The 24278-nt window shown below is 46.9% G+C and overlaps 2 protein-coding genes across 10 annotated transcripts in view; one reads left to right on the top strand and one right to left on the bottom strand.

Moving 5' to 3' along the window:
• The window catches only part of MARF1 (meiosis regulator and mRNA stability factor 1), a 47709-nt gene extending 45171 nt beyond the window's left edge, over positions 1 to 2538 (top strand). For all 9 annotated transcript variants that reach the window (XM_078344654.1, XM_035266960.3, XM_035266959.3 and 6 more), the window contains one exon: positions 40 to 2538. In XM_078344654.1, the coding sequence (XP_078200780.1) occupies positions 40 to 281 (242 nt within the window). In that variant the 3' untranslated portion in view covers positions 282 to 2538. The remainder of the gene's footprint in view (positions 1 to 39) is intronic.
• Positions 2539 to 8097: 5559 nt separating this feature from the next.
• Positions 8098 to 24278, bottom strand: part of BMERB1 (bMERB domain containing 1) — a 162383-nt gene continuing 146202 nt past the window's right edge. Inside the window, exons 4-6 of the mRNA XM_002755898.6 lie at positions 14343 to 14457; positions 12084 to 12166; positions 8098 to 9356 (exon numbers count right to left, since the gene is read on the bottom strand). Of these exons, the coding sequence (XP_002755944.1) occupies positions 9244 to 9356; positions 12084 to 12166; positions 14343 to 14457 (311 nt within the window). The 3' untranslated portion in view covers positions 8098 to 9243. The remainder of the gene's footprint in view (positions 9357 to 12083; positions 12167 to 14342; positions 14458 to 24278) is intronic.

The following is a 24278-nucleotide window of genomic DNA, read 5'->3' as shown; positions in this document are numbered from 1 at the left end:
ATCCTGGAACTCAGTCTGTTTGCTTCTGTGTGTTTACAGAAATTATGATGTTAAACCAAGAAGGAAAAATTGAGATTCCAATACCAGTAAAGAGCAGATCTCTGACCTCTGACTCCAGCTCGTCTTGCGTCTCAGCAGCTGTCCCCATTGCTCCCTGCCCCTCTGAAACCCCAGAGTCGCTGCTCAGCAAGGACCCCGCGGAAAGCCCGGCCAAAAAGCAACCCAAAAATAGAGTAAAATTGGCAGCCAACTTTTCCTTAGCACCTGTAACCAAGCTTTAACTCCCATTTTGAATATAGAATTAGGATGGGAAAACACTGTCTGATTCTGCACACAAAAGTGGGTTTCAAAAATACATCCTTTTCCGTTGTCCTGAAAACGCCCTGGAAACCATTTCCTCCTCCTTAGATGTATTCCGTAACATTTTTTTCTTTTACCTTGAACACAGCTTTGAGCTGAAATCTTTCTTTTCTTTCTTCTTTTTTCAATTATTTGAAGACCTTGTGGCATTTGTTAAGGAACCCTTAATAGATTTTACCAAATTTTTCGTAACTATATGAAATGTGACGGTGTTCTGAAAGAAGCAAGCACTAAGGACCCAACTAGCCACGTCGGTGGTGTCATCCTCATGTAGCATATATAGCCTCTCGGCCTTGCTTACTGATGTTTCCGACAGTATTAACGCAGCGCGTGGCGTGTCCCGCAAGCCTGCGTGTTCACACACTGAAGGAGAAGGGTAGGCGAGGGGTTGAGGGTGTATTTTCAGGTCGGAATGTGAAGGTTCCTGGCTTCCATGTGACTTGTAAGTGTGCCTTGTTTTTTATTTAAACTATGTCTGTAGTTGACAAATGTGGCTTCATCACAAATTTTTTTAAACGTTTCTACTTTGGGGTTCCATTTAGGAGCTTTCTAGAAAGTTGAGGATGTTTTAAGCTTCCCTTCAGTGTTCCAGTTTGATACGAGGTAGGTTAAGGAAAAGGAGGTGGTCTCGATGTCATGGATCGAGACCATGCAGTCAGCATTCGGATTATAACACACATTCTTGTGTGTCGAGAGGCAGCATTGGGAAGAATCTGATTTTCTAAAATATGCATGAAGTGCATAAATTACGAATCAGAGCTGAGTGGGGAGGTGCTTCAGCAGCAGCAGCAGGATCAATACGATTTCCACTGGGAAGAGACAGGAATTCTACCTACACATGGGAAGGCCAAGGTTGATCCATTTAACCATGTTACTGTAATTTTAAAGCTGGTTTCGATGGCTGGGAAGCTTTGTGTGTGTGTGTCAGCTCAGCATCTTTTAATCGTGTCTGATTTTACTCTCGTTACTTCTCGCTGTTGGAAGCATGTCTGGGTGTTTTGTGGCATCTGATGTGGAACAGCCTTCCTCTCCAGGTGCCTGAGCTGTCCGCCGATGGGTGGCCTCTCAGCCCCCTAGAGAAACCTGACATTTACAATGGATTGTATCTGTCGGGCAAAAAAAAGGCGGATGCCTTCATAGAGCAGAAAGAACCTGTTGGCATAAGGTCTACTAGTTAGATGGTTTATTTTGGGGAAATGTTTCTATTTTGTAACTTCTAGAAAGCCAGAAAATGGACTCTGATTTCATAGCCAGCATTTTGGTCAAATGCCACAAAATAAGGGCTACAGAGAGATTTTTACAAGTCAGTTTTTTTGTTCCCCAACTCTTTTAAATGAAGCCAGTGATTCCCAGTTCTTAACACATGGGCCCAGTCAAGACAGAGCAACATGGAAAACCCTCAAAGTATTATGGCACTCTCCAAATCCTCCTGAAGGCATTTCCTCTACAGACATAGTGTTACAGGAAGTGAAATGCACATGTGCAATTTTTTTAAAGGAGCTTTTAAACAATGTAATAAAGTTGGTGTTGAGAACATCGGTTGCCTTATTCTAAGATTTCATAAGGCTGAGTTTGCACACTTGGACTTCAGTTTTGCTAGCATGTAAAGAGTGGTGGACTTTAAAACCGTAAGAGGTATCATTACAAGTCACCTGGAACAGACTCAAAGAACAGGTTCTTTGAGCAACAGACAAAAGAAGAAACAAGTTCTGTGCTGTCCCGTGAGTGTGTCTTAGTACCACTCACTGGAGTTGCTGCTTAGTCTGGGACATGTGTGTGACTCTAACAATTGCTGTCTGAAAATGAAAGAGAAGACGTCAGAGGCACGTTGTATTCATAATGTACTCCACAATGGCCAGTCCAATTGCTATCTATTCTTTTATCCAGAGGCTGAATTAAATGATGTGGTAAAATGATGTTTGAGCCTTAAGGCAATGTAATTCTTTATTTCTGGGTGGAAAAATGTACCAGATGAGATTTATCTGTTTAAAAAAAAAGACAAAAGTTATCACCAAAACCCCCTTTCCCATCTTGCACTGTTTGTTTTGGATTGGGTTTGGGGGAAAGAGCTGTTTTTCTTAATTGTCTACTTTGTTTGAACACTTTTGTTGTGGTTCAAGTGCTGTTTTGTGTGTTGGGACCAAACAGTTGTCAATAAACTTTACAAGCAAGCATCTATTTTGCGTTTTCCAAGTGAGTGGTTTTGTCTGTCTGTTTTTTATGGGGAGGGATTATAAACCAATCCAGTCTGCCATCATTCATTTTGGGTCTCCCCAACTTCTCACCCCTTCTAAAAACAGAACTGTGAGTTGGAGAGCAAATCAGTCTACATTTTAGAGGCCTTTTAAACTCAGCACTCAACTAAGCAGGTGGCTGGATGGTCAGCCCTTCGTGGTCAGGATCCTCCCAAGTTTCTCAGCCTTTCTTCCAGATGATAATTACATGTGGGAAAATACAGTAACCACAAAAACCTTCCAGTTAGAAAACTCCATTAATTCTTAGGCTCTCTCTTCTTGTGAAAGAAATCCACCATGCCCGCTGTCTTGTTTTAGGTCACTGCTAGCGAGACCCCATCTCTATTTTAAAAATAATAGCCCAGGCACAGATCACGCCTGTAGTCCCAGCACTTTGGGAGGCCAAGGTGAGCAGATTACGAGGTCAAGCGATCGAGACCAGCCTGGCCAACATGGAGAAACTCCGTCTCTACTAAAAATAGAAAATTAGCCAGGCATAGTGGTACACAAGTGTAATCCCAGCTACTCGGGAGGCTGAGGCAGGAGAATCACTTGAATCTGGGAGGTGGAGGTTGCAGTGAGCTGAGATCATGCCACTGCACTCCAGCCTGGGTGACAGAGCGAAACTCTGTCTCAAAAAAACAAAAATTTAAAAATAGTAATAATTAGGCCAGGTGAGGTGGCTCACACCTGTAATCACAGCACTTTGGGAGGCCGAGGTAGGAGAACTGCTTGAGGTCAAGAGTTCAAGACCAGCTTAAGCAACTTAGGGAGACCTCCATCTCTATAAATAATTTTTAAAAATTAAAAGGTGAAAAAATATTTTTAAAAAATTTTTTAATTGACAGGGCTACTTTGGAGATGTGGCCAGATTCTAGAGAAATTTATGAGGTAGATGCAAAAGACTTGGCAACTGAATAGACAGAGGAGACAGACGAGTCAAGGGCAAATCTGAGAATGACCTTGGACAACCTGGTGGTTCTCTTTCCTGAGATGGAAAACACCAGAGAAGCTGAGTGCAGTTTAGGTCATTGGTCCACCAGCTTTTCTTAAAGATTCCAAGACTTGCCGGGCACGGTGGCTCAAGCCTGTAATCCCAGCACTTTGGGAGGCTGAGGCAGGTGGATCACAAAGTCAAGAGATTGAGCCCATCCTGGTCAACATGGTGAAACCCCGTCTCTACTAAAAATACAAAAAATTAGCTGGGCATGGTGGCGCGTGCCTGTAATCCCAGCTGCTCAGGAGGCTGAAGCAGGAGAATTGCCTGAACCCAGGAGGCGGAGATTGCAGTGAGCCGAGATTGCACCATTGCACTCCAGCCTGGGTAACAAGAGCGAAACTCCGTCTCAAAAAAAAAAAAAAAAAAAAAAGATTCCAAGACTTAGTCTGGGCTAAAATTAAAAATAAATTAAATAAATAAAGACTACGGCCAATGTGGAAGCAGAAAGGCCGGAAAGGTACAAAGAAAGGTGGAGGCCATGCGGAAAGATGAGACAGAGGAATCTTTTTTTTTTTTTTTTTGATGCAGAGTCTCACTCTATCGCCTAGCTGGAGTGCAGTGGCTCACTGCAACCTCTGCCTCCTGGGTTCAAGCGGTTCTGCTGCCTCAGCTTCCCGATTAGCTGGGATTACAGGTACGTGCCACCACATGCGACTGATTTTTTTGTAATTTTGGTAGAGACGGGGTTTCATCATGTTAGCCAGGATGGTCTCGATCTCCTGACCTCATGATCTGCAGGCCTCAGCCTCCCTAAGTGCTGGGATTACAGGAATGAGCCACAGTGCCCTGTCTGGTTTTGTTTTATTTAATTTTTAATTTCTCAGACAGGGTATCAGTCCTATCACCCAGGCTGGAGTGCAGTGGTGCATCTCAGCTCACTGTAGCCTTGACCTCCGAAGCTCGGGTGATCTTCCCACCTTAGCCTCCTGAATAGCTGGGACTACATGTGTATGCCCCCATACCTGGCTTATTTTTTTGTAGTTTTAGTAGAGACACAATTTTGCCAGGTTGCTGAGGCTGGTCTTGAACTTCTGGACCCAAACGATTCTCCCACTTCAGCTTTCTGAGTAGCTGGGACTACATGTGTGCACCACCATGCTCAGCTGATTTTTTGTATTTTTGGTAGAGGTGGGATTTTACTATGTTGCCCAGGCTAGTTTGTTTGTTTTTAATTTTTTTTTTTAATTTTTATTTTTTGAGACAGAGTCTCACTCTGTAACCCGGGCTGGAGTGCAGTGGTGCGATTTTGGCTTACTGCAACTTCCACCTCCCGGGCTCAATCTATTCTCCTGCCTCGGCCTCCAGAGTAGCTGGGATTACAGACGTGTGCCACTATGCCTGGATAATTTTTGTATTTTTAGTAGAGAAGGGTTTCCACCATGGTGATCAGGCTGGTCTCAAACTCCTGACCGTGAGTGATCCGCCTGCCTCAACCTCCAAAAGTGCTGGGATTACAGGTGTGACCCACCACCCTCAGCCTGGTTGGTTTGTTTTTAAATGGGAGAGATGTGTTTAAATCCCTCTAAAGGGAAGGGAAAGAACAATTGGCGCTACAGTGGTGTGGCGGGAGGGGAATGAATGATGACTCTGTCACTAACAACCCCAGGGACTGGGCAATGGATTTACTGTCACTTCCTCCTCTGTAAAGTGGAAGTAGTAACAGGACCTGACTCGTTGGGCTGATGTGAGGAGGGAAGCAGCCAGTGCATGTATATTACCCAGGGCACAGTGATAAGCTACAAGAAATGTTATTCTGGTTATCCATCTCCCCCATGGCTTCTAAAAGGAGCAAGTCTAGGTGTGCAGGACCCCACAATCTGCAAGGTTTCCCAGCTTGGAAGATGGCCCTGGTGATCTGGAATCATCTGGAATTGTTATTCTCATTTTTGAGACAGAGTCTTGCTCTATCACTAAGGCTGGAGTGCAGTGGCACGATCTCGGCTCACTGCAACCTCTGCCTCCTGGGTTCAAGTGATTCTCCTGCCTCAGCTCCTGAGTAGCTGGGATTAAAAGCGTGCGCCACCACGCCTGGCTAATTTTTGTATTTTTAGTAGAGACGGGGTTTCACCATGTTGGCCAGGCTGGTCTTGAGCTCCTAACTTCAAGTGATCCCCCCACCTCAGCCTCCCAAAGTGCTGGGATTACAGGCATGAGTCATAGCACCCAGCTTTGACCCACATTTTTTATGGGGAATAGAAGATGGTGGGCCCTTTGCAGTCTGAGTTTTCACTGCACATGAGCAGGAAGGGTCTGTGGTAGGTGGAATTGGGTCCTCCCCAAATGCACGTCTCTCTGGAGCCTCAGAATATGACCTTGTTTGGAAAGAGTCTTTGCAGAGGTAATTAAGATAAGGGTCCAGATGAGCTCAGACTCTATTCTGGTGGCCCTCAGTCCAATGACTGCTGTCTTTATGAGAGGGTGCACAGAGGCACATATTCAGCAGAGAAGGCCATGTGGAGTTAGAGGTGAAGACTGGAGGGGTGCAGCCAGGGAATTGCCAAGGTACCAGGAGCCACCAGGAGCTGTAAGAGATTTAAAAAAAAAAAAAAGAAGATTCTTCCGGCCAGGCGCAGTGGCTCACGCCTGTTATCCCAGCACTTTGGGAGGCTGAAGTGGGCGGATCACAGAGTTAAGAGCTTGAGACCATCCTGGCCAACATGGCAAAACCGCATCTTTATTAAAAATACAAAAAACTAGCCAGGTGTGGTGGTATGTGCCTGTAGTCCTAGCTACTCTGGAGGCAAAGGCAGGAAAATCGCTTGAATCTGGGAGGCAGAGGTTGCAGTGAGCCGAGATCGTACCACTGCACTCCAGTCTGGGCAACAGAGAGAGACTTTGTCTCAAAAAACAAAAAAAGATTCTTCCCCACAGAGGGAACAGGGCCCGCAGACACCTTGATTTCAGGCTTCTGCCCTTCAGGTCTGTGAAAGGAGACACTTCCATTGTTTTCAGTAGAAGGCCGTTTGTTATGGTGTCCCCAGGACACAAATACAGTCTGGCTTCATGCTTGGTCTAGGCTGGTGAAGGAGGACACAGGGTCCTTTGAGGCCAGCGTTTTGGCACTGAATGGCCCTTTTTGGCATCAGAATGGTGGGAAGTAGTGTGAAGATCAAAGCCTCCAACACGAAGAGTGGGAGGACTGGGGTCGAGCAGCCTGCTGGGAGGGCCTGTCCAACCAAAGACCTTTTGATTTATAATTTTTTTTCCCCCAAGACAAAGTCTTGCTGTGTTGCCCAGCTGGAGTGCAGTGACATGATCTCGGCTCACTGTAACCTCTGCCTCCTGGGTTCAAGCGTTTCCCCTGCCCCAGCCTCTTGAGTAACTTGGATTACAGGAGCATGCCACCACATCTGGCTAATTTTTTTGTTTTTTTGGTAGAGATAAGGTTTCCCTGTGTTAACCAGGCTGGTCTCCAACTCCTGACCTCAAGTAATCTGCCTGCCTTGGCCTCCCAAAGTGCTGGATTACAGGTGTGAGCCACCACACCCAGCCAATTTATAAATATTTTGAAAATGCTACTCATGAATGGCCCAAGAATTTTATTTACTTCTAGGAGTTTATCTTAAGGAAAAAAATGAAAATTCAGATGAAACCTTATCCCCCTAGATGTTTATCAAGACGTTAATTTTTTTTTTTTCAGGGGATGTGGTCTTGCTCTGTTGCCCAGGCTGGAATACAGTGGTGTGATCATGGCTTATTGCAGCCGGGACCTCCCAGCTTCAGCAATCCTCCCACCTCCCAAGAAGCTGGGACCACAGGCCCGTGCCACCATGTCCAGCTGTTCATATTTTTTGTAGAGATAGGTTTACCATATTGCCTAGGCTGGTCTCGAACTCCTGACTCAAGCAATCCTCCCACCTCGGTCTTCCAAAGTACTGGGATTACAGGCATGAGCCGCTGCGCCCAGCCCAAGACACTATTTTTTTTTCTTTTTTTGAGATGGAGTCTCACTCTGTCACCCAGACTGGAGTGCAATGGCACAATCTTGGCTCACTGCAGCTTCCACCGCCCGGGTTCGAGCGATTTTCCTGCCTCAGCCTCCTGAGTAGCTGGGATTACAGGCACCTACCATCATGGCCAGCTAATCCAAGACACTATTTATAATACTGAAAACCAGAACCAGTCTACACATCCAATAGTGAGGAAATGGTCAGGTAAATTACAGTACCTCCACAAGATGGATTACTAAACAGACACTGGTATGATTTATGAAGTGTTTAATGTTTACAAAGAGCATTTAATGATGTGGGAGACGATGGTGGTATAATAAATGGGGAAAAGCTGGTTATGAAATGACACAATACGATGTCAACAGTGAAAAAAATGCACAGAAAAGACTTTAAAAATGTTGAAATGTCGAAGTGGTCTCTGGTTGGAGAAATAATTTTTTTTCTTTTTTTAAACAAACTTCTTCATACTTTTTGTACTTTTAAAATGATTTACTATGTACATGGATTACTTGGATTACTTCCAGAATCAAGAAAAAAGTAAAAACTTTTAAAATGCCGTGAACGTAGTTTCCATTTTTATTTTCTCTGACGGGTGACTGCACATCAGTGAATCTTGAGTTACGCTAACTACTTAGGCCGGTCACGACACACACACACGTACAGAGAGGTCACACAGGCTGTACTGGGCTGGCTGCCGCAAATGTACATGGAGTTACACGGGTTGAAGTGTTTGGCAGCTGGTTAAAATACGCCACCAATGATGGGACACAATCTGGTCACACACTGCCTCTCCCCGCCCGTGGCTGTTCTTTACCGAGGTCTGTGGGGTGGGCGGGTGAGGTGGCGTCCTGCTGGCATCTCTCTGGTGGCCCTGGAGTGCTGGAGTGCCCAGATTAGCATCTACTCAGGTCCCATTCTCAACTGCCCTGGCCTTGACATTAGAGCTTCCTGTTCTTTGCTAGGTCTTCTGTCAGTCCAGGCCCCCTGACCCTGCTTTGCAGCACACACCTGGGGCAGACTGAGAGCACAGCAGACACCGTCCTGATGTGAACCGTGCCCAGACACAGGATGGGTGGAAGCTGGAGATGTGGCCACAATGCCACACCACACATAAGCTCGATCTTTACAGATGGGCCCTCTGGGTCTCTGGGAATGCTATACGGGCGGTGCCTGAGAGACACGGGGGCCGTGTGGAGCCCTCCAGGGCCCAGTTGCTGGGAGAGGACAGACGGGGGAGGGAACCTGTGCCCGTGTGGGGCAGGCCTGACAGCAGAGCTAGGAGGGTGAGTGGGGGATGTGTCCGACATGGTGCTAGATTGTTGAAAAGTCACGACTACACACAGCTGGGGAGCATGCCCCTCTCCCAGTTCAATCGCACGGTGGGTTAGATACAGCTAGAAAGAAGTAGAGATACGCTTTTTTGAGGGAGGACCTTTCCTGGTGGTTGGATAAACAGTGAGACAGACTCCTGGGTTCGGCATGCTCTGGGGAGGTCCATGCGACGGTGAGGGACTCCCTACTGCTACACTCTGTACAGGTTGGCCAGGCCTGCCTGCCGCACCCATGGCCTCTGGCGGCAGTCACGGACTTGCCTTCAACCCCTTCCGCCTTGGAGAGCTCTTGGGCCCCGGTGAAATGGGGGCTATAAAGATAAGAGGGTGGGGGGTTCCCTGTGGCCCCGGGGTACCCCACGTGGGGGCTACATGATGTTGCACTGGGTGGCCCCGCAACAATCCTTGATGAGTGCCAGCCCCGTCTTGGCCACTGTGGGCTTGCTAGGTGGGGGCTCTGCTTTCTTCTCTGCCCGGGAGCCTGCAGCAAGATGTGGGCACAGGGAGAGGGGGAGAAAAGGAAAGAGAGACAGGTGAAATGAGGGGAGTCCTGACCATTTGCAGCCCAGTCCCATCACAACCCCTAGCCAGGTCTTGTTCCAGGCCTTGTTCAAGTGGTATGGAGAGCTGATGCACATTTTATATGATCCTCAGCTGGTCCTCATTTTATATGGTTTTCAGTGCTCAGCTTCCACCTCTACCTTTCAGCCCTTCTCTTGGTCAGCTCTTATCATCATAGTACCTGCCTAGCACAGGGCCTGATATCCAAGAAGTAGTTGGTAAATAGATAAATGGGAAATTTTGTTCAAGTCACTTTAATCTGAGGGCTCATATTTTTCAATTTTTGAAAATGCTCATCCATTGTCTTTTCAGATACCTCCACCTCCCATTCTCTGTTTTATCTCCTAGAATGCCTACCACATGGACCTTCTCACTCTATCCTCTCAGTTTCGTAACTTCTCTTTTATATTTCCCATCTCTCTTTTTCTGTGTGCTTCATTCTGGGTAACTTTCTCAGGGCTGCCTTCTAATTGTTAAATTTTCCCTTAGGCTGTGTCTCGGTATTTATTCTATTGAGTTTTCACTTTATTGATTAAAACATTTTCGGAAGGCCACTTTTTTGCATGTCTACTTATTCTTTGTTCACAGCATCTTACTATTTCATTTTGGGTTTTATTCCTTCTCTTATCTCTTTGGTAATTTAAAAGTACTTAGTTTGTTTTCCTTTTCAAAGAGTCTAGTATTTTTGTCTTTTGGGAGGACATTCTCTGGTTCATGTACTGATTTTCTTCATGGTGATTTAGTTCTTCATGAGTTTTTCATTTTTATTGAGAGCTCATCTTCAAGGGTTTTTTTTTTTTTTTTTTTTTTCTGTGAGAATACTGTATACGATGGGATGCAGAAGAATCCCTACTGAGCAGTTTTGCATTTGCTAAATCTGCTAGGATCCCAGAGATTTCACTGATTTTAGAATAGTTTTTATTTTTCAACTTGGAATTCCGGTACCATATGAATCGTGTAAAACTGGCCTCCTGCATGTGGTTTGATTTTTTGCCAGATTCATTTCTTTTTTCCACTCATAACCCTATAGAGAAGGCACTTTTCCTTGCTCCTCCTCCATGATGCTAGGTGGAGTTTTTCTACTTTGCTTTTCATGAAAGAGTCCATTGAGGAAGATGCTGGACTTAGGCAGTGATCATGTGCCCTGTGGTTACAGGATCCAACAGAAGAGATCACTGCCCTTCTCTTTACTTACTCCCTACAACCATGTTTCACAGGATGTTAATGAAAACTTGTGGTTTTATAGGCAGAGGCAGCTTTTGGTTTTTGTCTTCCCAGCAAGATTTCAAGTCTTTCTTCCTCTAACAGCTTGTGTCTGCAGGAGTGGGCGTGTCATACATTCTTGGCCAATCCCAGTACCCCAGCCTCCTGGTGATGGTAATGGATCTAAGAGGTGGGAACATAATCCAAAAAGGGCTGATCAGAATCTTTCCCTGAGACTTACGTATTTTGATACCAGGGAAAGAATCTGTGACATTGCCTCCGAGTTGCTAAGCTATGGTTCTAGGCTTCTGGTCCCACCGAGAAGGCCTGTGTAGTAGGAAAAAATGATGCTTACATGCAAAGAGAGGCAGGCATGAGAAACAGAAGTGGGGGAGGTAGTAGTGTTCAGTCCTTGAGGCCCTAGTTCTTATTGCTCTTTCTCCAACAAATTCCTTTTTTTGCTTACACTAGTTTGAATTGGGCATCCATTTCTTATAAGTGAAAGGGGCCTCATTAATACAGCAGTTAAACACATTTGAGAAACACTTGATCAACAAAGAGAAGTCAGTTTCTTGACAGCAAGATCCATTATCACTTTAATATCCCAGTAGACACCGGGACTGTACAAATACAGAGTCAAGTAAACAGCGTTTCTCAAACTTAGTTCCTACAAAACCCACTTTGTTCGAAGGATCTCATGAGGTTAATATTCTAAGACGTATGCTTCCAGCCCCTCCAGAGATTCTAGCCTGAAGAGAGGCCTGAGCTCCCTAAGCCTCAGTGGCTACCGAGTTCCTTCCAAGAAATATGCACCAAACTTTGTGATTAGGGAGGAACAACTAGCAGGACCATGTACATAGTTTGCAGAGTTCAGTGAAAAATGAAAATGCAGGGCCCCATGTTCCAAACTTATTAACAATTTCAAGACCGCAACAGCAGAAAATTAAGTCAAACGTGGCACCCTTCTAGGCATGAGGCCCTGGGCAACTGCAGGCCCATGAAGCTGGTCCTGCCTGCTCTCATCCCATGCTCAAGTTTGATCTCTAGAAAGCATTTTGTTGTGCTCCTTCTGGCTCCCAGACTTCTTTGAAATAGCCTTTTTTTTTTTTTTTTTTTTTTTGAGACAGTCTTACCCTGTCACCCAGGCTGGAGTTGCAATGGCACAATCTTGGCTCACTGCAACCTCTGCCTCCTGGATTCAAGTGATTCTCCTGCCTCAGCTGGGATTACAGGCGTGCACCACCACACCCGGCTAATTTTTGTGTTTTTAGTAGAGTCAGGGTTTCACCATGTTGGCCAGGCTGGTCTTGAACTCCTGACCTCGGGTGACCCATCCACCTCGGCCTCCCAAAGTGCTGGGATTACAGGCATGATTCACAGTACCTGGCCTGAAATATCCTTTTATCTTTCATGAGGGAAGGGAATGAATAATGTATATACTCACTGGCTGGAGATTTGGTTACTTTGTCTAGAGGTTTTAACTTGATTCTCAGGAAATCAGCCATTTCCTTGTCTTCTTCTTGCTCCCTGTAAAAGCAGATGGGTAAAAGAAAAGATGATACACAGCAAGCAAGGAAAGCATCAAGGAACCAATGAAATAAACCAATAGGTTAAGCATCAGGCTCTGTGGATGGTGCATATATGTTGTTGTGTATTATGTGTGTATGGTATATATATGTTGTATCTGGTGAACCTGCTCTGAACCAAAGACATGTATCAATGATGGGGTAAATGCTTACCCAGAACCAGGTAAGAGACCCCTGTAATTTCTCTGCTTCTTCTCAGGTAGAAGCAGAGAAAACAGGACCCTGCTGAGGGGTCAATGAGTGAGGCAGCACCTCTCCTGACCTTGTATGTTGAAGCCACCCTATTCACTTGTGCTCCCACAAAATATGAGGCAGGTCTCAGAGAGCAAGTCACCCAGCTATTCCAAGGATCACCAAGATAAAGTAGGGGGGTGCAGACTTGGCTGAGGTGCCTTGAAGAGACAGGGTCTTTCTTTGACACCCAGGCTGGAGTGCAGTGGTACAGTCATAACTCACAGAAGCCTTGAACTCCTGGGCTCAAAAGATCCTCCCACCTCAGCCTCCCAAGTAGCTGAGACTACAAGAGCCCTCCACCACACCCAGTTAGTTTTTCAAAAACACTGTAGAGATCGGGGTCTAATATGTTGGGGCAGCTTGTCTGCCTGCCCAGGACTGGTGTTGATAATTTCTTCTAGATCTGGAAGCAGAACCGGAGGTAAGGAGAAAATAGTATTTGTTGTTGTTGTTTTTGTTTCATTTTGTTTTTGAGGTGGAATCTTACTCTGTCACCCAGGCTGGAGTGCATTGGCACGATCTTGGCTTACTGCAACCTCTGCCTCCTGGGTTCAAGCGATTCTCCTGCCTCAGCCTCCCAAGTAGCTGAGATTACAGGTGTGTGCCACCACACCCAGCTAATTTTTGCATTTTTAGTAGAGACATGATTTCACCATGTTGGCCAGCCTGGTCTCGAACTCCTGACCTCAGGTGATTCACACACTCCGGCCTCCGAAAGTGCTGGGATTATAGGTGTCAGCCACTGTACCCTGCCATAGAATATAATATTTGGATAGAACAGAAAATTGGTTTCTCTCATTAACCAGAAGTCCACTGTGGGATAAAGAAGGGCAGTGGAATTGCTTGTGCCAGGGCCTTGAAGAGAGGTCTCTGAGGACACAGAGAATAAAGAGCAAGTTGCCCTCTGGGTTGGAAGGGTCTATTTCTTTGTGGAAGGCCCTACAAGCTTTGCTTGGATGTAAAAACAACAAGAATCAAGAACCAGCACTTACAGCTTTCCACATTTTCAACATTTACAACATTTTTTGACACTGCAGCTCCAGGGCTGTGGTCGTCTAGGTCAAGGTCGCAGATGCAAAGAGAAGACTCTGATAGGTAGGAAAGGGCATTGGAGCCACTAGGGAGAAGGGAAAGGGGAGAACAAAGCTGGGAGGTTGAGAGGGCAGGGGTGGGGAGCAAGTCAGTTCAGGGGCCAGAGTTCCTGTACAAACTGACAGCAGAAGGGCCGGGCGTGGTGGCTCACGCCTGTAATCCCAGCACTTTGGGAGGCTGAGGCAGGCGGATCATGAGGTCAAGAGATCGAGACCATCCTGGCCAACATGGTGAAACCCTGTCTCTATTAAAAATACAGAAATTAGCTGGGTGTGGTGGCTCATGCCTGTAATCCAAGCTACTTAAGAGGCTGAGGCAGGAGAATTGTTTGAACCCGGGAGGCAGAGGTTGCCCTGAGCTGAGATCGTGCCACTGCACTCCAACCTGGCAACAGAGCGAGACTCTATCTCAAAAAAAAGAGAAGAGAAAAAAAGAAACTGACAGCAGAAGTTTTGAGATGTTGCCTTGATGAGTGTGAGGATGTGTAGGAAGGTCTGCCGTGTATTATGGGATGTGACTCCTCCCTAGTCACCTCCTGGAACAGCATTCCTTCAAGAGGCACCGGGCTTGGCAAGACTTTTTGGAGCCAGATTTGAGATTCTCTTAAATGTGAAATGAGCCCTCAAGCCAGAAGTCTGGGGTTCCCTGGGGATTCAGCATCCAGAGACTGTGGGCCAAGGCCATGTATGTTAGGCAAGGCCGTGAGTCCCAGGAGCAGAAGATGGGCTCTGGAAGGAAGCAGAAGGTTGCTGCCCTCCAGTTCAGGACTCGGGTACCCGCAGTGCACTCACCTTAACCGCTCAACCTCCGCATCATCCACCAGGAAGTCTCTCTTCTGCACCAGTTTGTGGATCTTCTGGATTAGCTCATCCTCTCTCTGCTTCTGCAGTTTGGTTTTTTCTTTTTCTGGAAAGAAGACATCAAAAAAGAGACAGATAAGCACTTTGGGAGGCTGAGGTGGGAGGATCACTTGAGGTCACGAGTTCGACACTAGCCTGAGCAACATGATGAAACCCCATCTCTACTAAAAATACAAAAATCAGCCAGGCGTGGTGATGTGCACCTGCACCCAACTACTCAGGAGGCTGAGGCTGGAGAATCGCTTGAACCTCCTGCAAGCAGAGGTTGCAGTGAGCCGAGATGAAGCCACTGCACTCCAGCCTAGGCGACAGAGTGAGACTCCTCAAATAACAACAAAAACTACAAAGAGACAGATGACGGGCTGACTACTAAAAGTGGCCAGTTTTAGAGTCCCAACTCTGCCCTTCCACCCTCTGGGTGAACTTGGAGAAGCAACCTGACCTCTTCAAGCCTCAGTTTTCTCATCTGTAAAATACAGTTAGGCTGTCCGGCCGTGGTGGCTCACACTGTAATAGCAGTATTTTGGGAGGCTGAGGCAGGTGGAACATGAGGTCAGGAAATCGAGACCATCCTGACCCACATGGTGAAACCCTATCTCTATTAAAATACAAAAAATTAACTGAGCATGGTGGTATGTGCCTATAGTCAGAGCTAGTTGAGAGGCTGAAGCAGGAGAATCGCTTGAACCGGGGGGCGGAGGTTACGGTGAGCCGAGATCATGCTGCTGCACTCCAGCCTGGTGACAGAGCAAGACTCCGTCTCAAAAAAGAAACACACACACACACACACAGTGAGGCTTAAAATGGGACTAACGGGCTGAGCACAATGGCTGCTTCCTATAATCCCAGCACTTTGGGAGGCCAAGGCAAGAGGATCACTTGAAGCCAGGAGTACAAGACCAACCTGGGCAACATAGTGAGACCCACCTATGTCTACAAGAAATTTCTCTGTAAATTAGCTGGGTGTGGTGGAATGCTCCTGTAGTCTCAGCTACTTGGGAGGCTGAGGTGGGAGAATCTCTTGAACCCAGGAGTAAAAGGCTGCAGTGAGTTATGACTGCACCATTGCACTCCAGCCTGGGTAACAGCAAAAGACTCTTAAAATAATTTTTTGTTGTTGGGGGTGGGTGTGGAGAGGGAAAGCATCAGGAAAAATAGCTAATGCATGCTGGGCTTAATACCTAGGTGCTGAGTTGATAGATGCAGCAAGCCACCATGTCCCATGTTTACCTGTGTCATAAACCTGCACGTTCTACTTACGTACCCTGGAACTCATAAAACAAATTATTTATTTATTTATTTTTTGAGACGAAGTCCTGCACTGTCACCCAGTCTGGTGTGGGTGCAGTGGCAAGATCTCGACTCACTGCAACCTCCACCTCTTGGGTTCAAGTGATTCTCCTGCCTCAGCCTCCCTAGTAGCTAGGATGACAGGTGTGTGCCACCATGCCCAGCTAACTTTTTGTATTTTTAGTAGAGACGGGGTTTTACTATGTTGGCCAGGCTGGTCTTGAATTCCTGACCTTGTGATCTGCCTGCCTTGGCCTCCCAAAGTGCTGGGATTACAGGCATGAGTCACTGTGCCCAGCCAAAAGAAAATTTTTCATTGCAGCAATGTTAGTAAATGGCTTAGGGGAGTGCTTGGCCTTGTCTCAGAGCCTTCAGTAAATAGTAACGACAAAGCCAGAGGCTTCTGCAAAGACGGGGTGAGAAGGGACTCAGATGGGGGTGCTCGGAGGAAATGCTACTTTGGTGAGTGTAAACCAATTTGCCAGAAAAAAGTCATCCACACTGGTGACATTAACCTTGTCCCAAACACCAAGAACTACGATGCCAAAGAGAAAAGAAAAGAGAGGGCTGAAGATGAGGTCTGAGAAAATGAGGAGGCAAAACCTTAAACCCACTTGATCTCTTTCTGCTTAGACCCCTTCAGAATAAAAAATGTGGGCTGGGCACAGTGGTTCACGCATGTAATCCCAGCACTTTGGGAGGCTAAGGCAGGTGGATCACAAGGTTAGGAGATCGAGACCATCCTGACCAACATGGTGAAACCCCGTCTCTACTAAAAATACAAAAATTAGCTGGGCATGGTGGTGTGTGCCTGTAATCCCAGCTACTTGGGAGGCTGAGGCAGGAGAACTGCTTGAACACTTGAACCAGGGAGTCAGAGGTTGCAGTGAGCTGAGATCACACCACTGCACTCCAGCTTGGGCAAGAAGAGCGAAAATCTGTCTTAAAAAAAAAAAAAAAAGTGAGGTAGTTTGTCTGCCTGCCCAAGACTGGCGCTGATAATTTCTTCTGGATCTGGAAGCAGAACCAGAGGTAAGGGGGACATAATATTTGGATAGGAGAGAAAATTGGTTTTTCTCATTAACCAGGAGCCCACCACTGCACGAAGAAGGGCAGTGGGCTTGCTAGCCATTCTCAATTCCCGGCCATTGGTGCACTGGACAATGGTGTCATTGCTCCTGCCGTGGTAAGTCTTGTGGGTTGGGTCTGATTCCCCAAATCACTCATCAGCATCACAGAGCTGCTCCCTGCCCCCTCCAAGCACACACCAGCACCCATAGACTCACTAGGGCCCCCTGCTCACTCAGGCTCTTTTAGGAGCTCATGATATGACTTTACTCTCCAAGTAACCACTGACAGCACTTCAGCATTCCCAAGTGCCCTCCACTGCTCTCTAGATCTTAGCCAGAATCACCCAACAACTGGCTGAGCCCCCAGCACCTTCGAACCTCTGTCTCCAAGCCATTCATCCACGTCTTCTGTCACTCACCAATAGAGGTATTCCCCAGCCTCCCCCAGACACTCAGCTGCAGTGACTCCCAGGAGAAGCCGCCTACTCACACGAGAAGCCTGCATCAGCTCACAGACCTATGACTAGCCCAAGTCTCCAAGTCACTGGCCAGTGCTGCTCAACTGCAGGTGTGCTACATACCTTTCCCATCACCTCCCACCTGCCTACAGGTGCTACCTGCTGGCCTGCAGACACCACCTACCTGCAGGCACCACCCACCGGCCTATGGGTACCACCTACCTGTCTATAGGTACCACCCACCTCTCTATACGTACTACCCTCCCATCTCCAGGCATCACTCATCTGTCTATAAGTACTACACACCTGCCTGTAGGCACCACCTGCCTGTCTATAGGCACCGCCTACCTGTCTGTAGGTACCATCCACCTGCCTGCAGACATCACCCACCACCTGCTTCATGATGTGACCCTTTCACCTGCCAGCTTCACTCACCTACTTGCCATTGAGAACCCCCAGCTTGCCAACTTGACCACAGCTTGCTGGATCATACCTGATTCCCCCAGTCCCCATGTGCTTGCCATGTGACCCTCCCACTGGCTTCTCACCTTCTCTCATCTCCTGAGCCCACGCCACCATCCCCTCTCCCCAGAGCATGCTGTGGCCTCCTATTTGGTCTCCTATCACAACTGTGAGTTACAACTGTGAGTCCCACAGTCCCCACATGACATCCCAGCTCTGGTATCCTCCTTGCTGTGTGACTGGGCATGCCCCTCAACCTCTCTGAGAATCCAATCTCTTGACACAGATAACCATAAAGTTGTTGCAAGTTGTTTTATTACTATTATTATTGTTACTGAGGGAGTCTCACTCTATTGCCCAGGCTGAAATGCAATGATGCAATCACAGCCGGATGCAGCCTTGAACTCCTGGGCTCAAGTGATCCTCCCACCTCAGCCTCCCAAGTAGCTCGGACCACAGGTACGTGCGACCACACCTGGCTAATTTTTTTTTTTTTTTTTTTTTTTTGAGATGGAGTTTCTTTCTTGTTACCCAGGCTGGAGTGCAATGGCGCGATCTCAGCTCACGGCAACCTCCGCCTCCTGGGTTCAGGCAATTCTCCTGCCTCAGCCTCCTGAGTAGCTGGGATTACAGGCACACGCCACCGTGTCCAGCTAATTTTTGTATTTTTAGTAGAGACAGGGTTTCACCATGTTGACCAGGATGGTCTCGATCTTTTGACCTTGTGATCCACCCGCCTGGGCCTCCCAAGGTGTTGGGATTTATAGGCATGAGCCAATGAGCTCGGCCTGTGGCAAGTTTTAAGAGGTATAAACCAAGTAAAATACCTAGCTCACTCCTGCTGCATAATAAGGCTCATGAAAAGTTAGATGCTATTGTTACACACTATTATTTTACATTGTCACTGTTGTTTTAATGTAAATATTTACTGAAACAGGTACAAAAGAAATACACATTTATTTAAAGAAAGAAAAGGCCAGGCGCGGTGGCTCAAGCCTGTAATCCCAGCACTTTGGGAGGCTGAAGCAGGTGGATCACAAAGTCAGCAGTTCAAGACCAGCCTGGCCAACATAGTGAAATCCTGTCTCTACTAAAAATATAAAAATTAGCCAGGTGTGGTGGTGGGCACCTGTAGTCCCAGCTACTTGGGAGGCTGAGGCAGAAGAATGGCTTGAACCTGGGAGGTGGAGGTTGCAGTGAGCTGAGATCTGGCCACTGCACTCCAGCCTGGGTGACACGGCAATCAAAAAAAAAGAAGAAGAAAGAGAGAAGAGAGAAAGAGAGAAGGAAGGAAAGAAAGAAAGGCAGGTATCTTAAGTAGACACATTCTAAGTGCTTAATAAATTGCAGCTGTTAGAATGATATTTGTCCAACCATGAGCTTTACATTTTCATTTAATCTGGGCTTCTCCACCTTAGCACAATTGACATTTGGGACTAGGTAATTCTCTGGTGTAGGGATCTGTCCTGGCATTGAAGGATGCGCATTGAAGAGGCAGCATCCTTGCCTCTACCCACCACATTGCAGGAGCATCCACTCCCGTAGTTGTGACAATTAAAATTTATGTCTCCAGAGGCCAGGTGCAGTGGCTTATGCCTGTAATCCCAGCACTGTGGGAGGCCAAGGTGGGCAGATCATCTGAGGTTCGAAGTTTGGAACCAGCCTGGGCAACATGGTGAAACCCTGTCTCTACTAAAAATGCAAAAATTAGCTGGGTATGGTGGCACACATCTATAATCCCAGCTAGTTGGGAGGCTGAGGTGGGAAGATCACTTGAACCCAGGAAGCAGAGGTTGCGATGAGCCAAGATCATGCCACAGCATTCCAGCCTGTGTGACACAGCAAGACTCTGTCTCAAAAAAGAAAGAAAGAAAGAGAGAGAGAGAAGAAAGAAAGAAAGAAAGAAAGAAAGAAAGAAAGAAAGAAAGAAAGAAAGGAAGGAAGGAAGGAAGGAAAAGATATCCTCTTCCTGCACCCCAGCCATGTGTCCACCAAAGACCACCCAGGTGCACAAATGCTCTGGGGGGTGCCCTGGTGGCCTCATATACATGATTCCTTTGCCTTGGTATGTGGAAGCTCAGTGGGCTTCCCTGTGTCCTGCTGAGCCAACAGTGAGCCCTGGGAATCCTCCCTCCCAAGAGGGAGACGGTGACTCACATTGGGCCCATCAAGCCTCCTGAGATATTGAAATTGGGACACAGAGCCTCTGAGAACTGGGTTTTTGCCTGGGGACATCATGGAAGGGAGATAGAATGGTCTTGCCTGGCTCATGGGCCAGTGGAAAAAAGTAGAATTTGCCCCTAAAATGGGTGTGAGGGGAAGAACATTCCATAGGCTTACTTGTGTCTGGCTCCAGGTCCTTGTAGGGCTGAGCTGAGCTTCATGTCTATAGTGGGTTGAACAGTGCGGTCACCTATAGCTCTCCTGCTATAATCTAAATATTTGCCTCCCCCCCCATCAACTTCGTTTAAAAATTTTAAAATTATTTTATTAAGACAGGGTCTTGCTATGTTGCCCAGGCCAGTCTAGAACTCCTGGGCTCAGGTGATCCTCCCATCTCCTGCCTCACTTCCTGAGTAGCTGGGATTACAGGTGCACGCCATGGTACTCAGTAGCACCCCCAAATTTAAATGCTGAAATCCTAACCTCCATGGTCATAGTATTAAGAAATGAGGCCTTTGGGAAGTGAGTAGATTATAAGGGTAGAGCCCTCAGGAATGGAACTGGTGCCCTTATAAAAGCGGCCCAAGGGAGCTGCTTTGCCTCTTCCACCACACAAGGATGCAGTGAGAAGGTATTATCTATAAGGAATAGGCCCTCACCAGGCAACTGAATCTGCCAACACCTTGATCTTGCACTTCCTAGCCTCCAGAACTGTGAATTATAAGCCCCCAGCCTACAGCAAGCCATAGGGACTAAGGCACCCCCAAAATTCATGTGTGCCCTATTTGGAAATAATTTTCCCCCAGTTTATGTCTCTTCTATTTGGAAATACTCTATTTCCAAAGTAATGTGGAAGTTGCTTTGCAGACGTAATTATAATAGTTAAGCTAAAATGAGGTTACACTTACTAGCATGGACCTTAAACTCAATGACTTGGGTCCGTATAAGCAGAGGAAAGAGCCAAGCATGGTGGCCTGCACCTGTAATCCCAGCTACTCAGGAGGATGAGACAGGAGGATTACTTAACCCAAGGAGTTTAAGACCAACCTGGGCAACATAGCCAGACTCTGTCTTTCAGAAAGAAAAGAGGAGAAGAGGAGAGGACACACAGACACACACAGCGGAGAAGGTCATGTGAAAATGGAAGCAGAGATTGGAGTGGAGCAATTACAAGCCAAGCAATGCCAAGGACTGTGTGTGCTACTGTTAGAATAGCAGGACAGGAGAGGGGATTCCCCCGCAAGGAGAGTCAGAAAACCATCAGGTGATGTCAGGCAGTTGTTAAAACTGTTTCTCTAAAATAATAATTGGTCGCAGCTGGTGCCAGGGAAAGGCCATCTCCCAATAGATAGAAAACACCTGAAGTGATCAGCAGCTTCCCGACGAGATCTTAGGAGTTGGGAGATTGGGTTCAAGCACGCACACTAAGAGCCAAAAGGGAGGAGTCTAACTGGCATATGACCTTCCTCGGGAAAACTCAAGTGGTAAGGGGAAAATATGTCAAATGATCATGTCCATGACGTCCGTAAATACACTGCGCATGCGGCCTCTAAGAAGCGCCGGCAGGCCCCTGCGCATGCGGACAACCTGCCCCGAGGAAAAATGGAGGGAAGAGAGACAAAACCCTGGAAGCAGGCTAACATACAAAACCCCAAATCAGGCCGGGCGCGGTGGCTCAAGCCTGTAATCCCAGCACTTTGGGAGGCCGAGGTGGGTGGATCACGAGGTCAAGAGATTGAGACCATCCTGGTCAACATGGTGAAACCCCGTCTCTACTAGAAATACAAAAAATTAGCTGGGCACGGTGGTGCGTGCCTGTAATCCCAGCTACTCAGGAGGCTGAGGCAGCAGAATTGCCTGAACCCAGGGGGCGGAGGTTGCGGTGAGCCGAGATCGTGCCATTGCACTCCAGCCTGGGTAAGAAGAGCTCAACTTCGTCTCAAAATAAATAAAAAAATAAAACCCCAAATGAAAGATTAAACAGTGCACTTGGATCTCTCAAGTCACCCACTTGGCTGTCTTCCAAGTGTACTTTACTTTCTTTTCTTTTCTTTTCTTTTTTTTTTTTTTTTTCTGAGAGGAAGCCTCGTTCTGTCACCACGCTGGAAGGAAGCACGATCTCGGCTCACTGCAACCTCCGCCTCCGGGGTTCAAGCCATTCTCCTAACTCAGCCTCCCCAGTAGCTGGGATTACAGGCACTAGCCACCAGTCCCGGCTAATTTTTGGTATTTTTAGTAGAGACGGGGGTTTCACCATGTTGGCCAGGGTGGTCTCGATCTCTTGACGTCGTGATCCACCTGCCTCGGCTCCCAAAGTGCTGGGATTACAGGCGTGAGCCACCACGCCTGGCCTAAGAAGAAATTATTATACAGATAGCAAGGGTAAGGAAGTGCTCAGGTAAGATTTTCCTTTTAATGAAAAGCAGCCCCCAAGTCATTTTCTTTTCTAGCAAAGAGCAGCCAGTAAAATCGAGCTGTGGACATAGTCAAGAAAGCTGGAAGCTTACACGGGTGAATGCTGGCAGCTGTGCCCATAAGAAAAGGTTACCTGGACTAGACATGTTCAAAATGGCGGCGCCATGCTCCCTTCACTTTGCCTGCCAGTATACAATAAGGAGGAGACACTATGGGGCCCGCCAAATGGAAAGTTCATTTGCATAATAAGATTAGGGTGGAGTTGCCAGCCCTCCCCGCACACCTGGTCCGACCAATCTGTGCGCCCTATGTAAATCAGACACCGCCTCCTCAAACCTGCCTATAAAATCCTGTGCGCTCTGTCACAGTGGAAATTCCCATTCAGGGACCCCTCTTGAAAGACAGAGGGAGCTGTTCTCCTTTCGCTTTCTTTTGCCGATGAAACCTCAGCTCCTAAACTCACTCCTCCTGAGTGTCTGTATCCTTCATCCTCTTGGGATGAGGAATCTTGGGTATTTACTCCAGTCAACAACACTGCTTCACTAACCCTCTCAGAAGCTAGGAGGAGGCAAAGGAGTCTCCTCTACAGCTTTGGGAGGGAACGTGGTGTTAACGCTTCGATTTTGGATGTCTGACCTTCAGAACCGAGAGAATACATTTCTGTTGCTTAAGCTATCCAGTTTGCATCAGTGTGTTAGGCAGCTCTGGGAAATGAATGCAATGCCCTAGGGCTTCAGGAGACTCCCCGGTTCTTCCAATAATTGCCTGTTTTGTGCTTACATAAGCTTGGGTGGGTTTCTGTAACTTTCAGCCAGACTATTCCTTGGAGAGCTGTAAATGAGAGAGTGGAACAGACCTGGTTGTTCCTAACCCTCACTGCTCATCACAATCATGTGGGAAGCTTTAAAAATTACCAGTGCTCAGCTGGGTATGGTGGTTCATGCCTGTAATCCCAGCACTTTGGGAGGCTGAAGCCAGCAAATCACCTGAGCTCAGGAGTTCGAGACCAACCTGGTCAACATGGAAAAACCCTGTCTCTACTAAAAATACAAAAATTAGCCAGGCATGGTGGCACACGCCTGTAATCTGAGCTACTCAGGAGGCTGAGGCAGGAGAATCGCTTGAACCCAGGAGGCAGAGGTTGCAGTGAGCTGAGATCTTGCCACTGCACTCCAACCTGGGTGACAGAGCAAGACTCCATCTCAAAAAAAAAAAAAAAAAACTAATGCTGAGATGCAGCAAGTGAGGCAAGAGAATAGGGTCTGGAGGCAGGGAACCTAGGGCCAACTTCCTAGAACTAAATCAAAAGGAAAACCCCAGCTTTCCACACCTATTGCTTGCAGAAAGCAACCAATCAGATGCTTGCATAGGAGTATAACTTTGTAATTTCAGTTATCAGACTGATAGTCTTCCTTTGCATAGAAGTGTAACTTTGTAACTTCACTTCACTCATTGTGGGTTACCACTTCATTTACATATGGTGTATGCCAGGTAACCAATGGAAAACCTCTAGAGGGTATTTAAAACTCAGAAAATTCTGTAATGGGTCTCTTGAGTCCCTGTGGTCAGGCTCCCTCCCACCTTGTGGAGTGTACTTTCATTTTCAATAAATCGCTGCTTTTGTTGCCTCATTCTTTCCTTGTTTTTTTTGTGCATTTTGTCCAATATTTTTTGTTCAAAACATCAAGAACCTGGACATCCTACACCAGTAACACAGGGACTCCCTTTTGGAGCCTGTGGGAGGCCCCCTCCCTCTGATGCTACCACCCTGAGCATGCAAATAAAGGAAAATCTTGAGTCCCCTCAAATAAAATTCTAGGCACCTAACTAGCCTTGAAAAGTCAACAAGTAGCTTAGCAAGAAGGTAATTGTAGCCTAAAACAATAGCCAAAGAAGTTAGAATCTGGAGATGTTTTGTTCTTTATGGAAACTAGAGATAAACATCCTAACATATGCGTCTGGGTTGTTTTTCAGAAACCCAGGGCCTTACCAAATGGATCACTGGCGTA

The sequence above is a fragment of the Callithrix jacchus genome, chromosome 12, assembly GCF_049354715.1.
Source record: "Callithrix jacchus isolate 240 chromosome 12, calJac240_pri, whole genome shotgun sequence".
NCBI lineage: Eukaryota > Metazoa > Chordata > Mammalia > Primates > Cebidae > Callithrix > Callithrix jacchus.
Note: the sequence above shows the minus strand (reverse complement) of the source record. Positions and strands in the feature narration are given on the sequence as shown.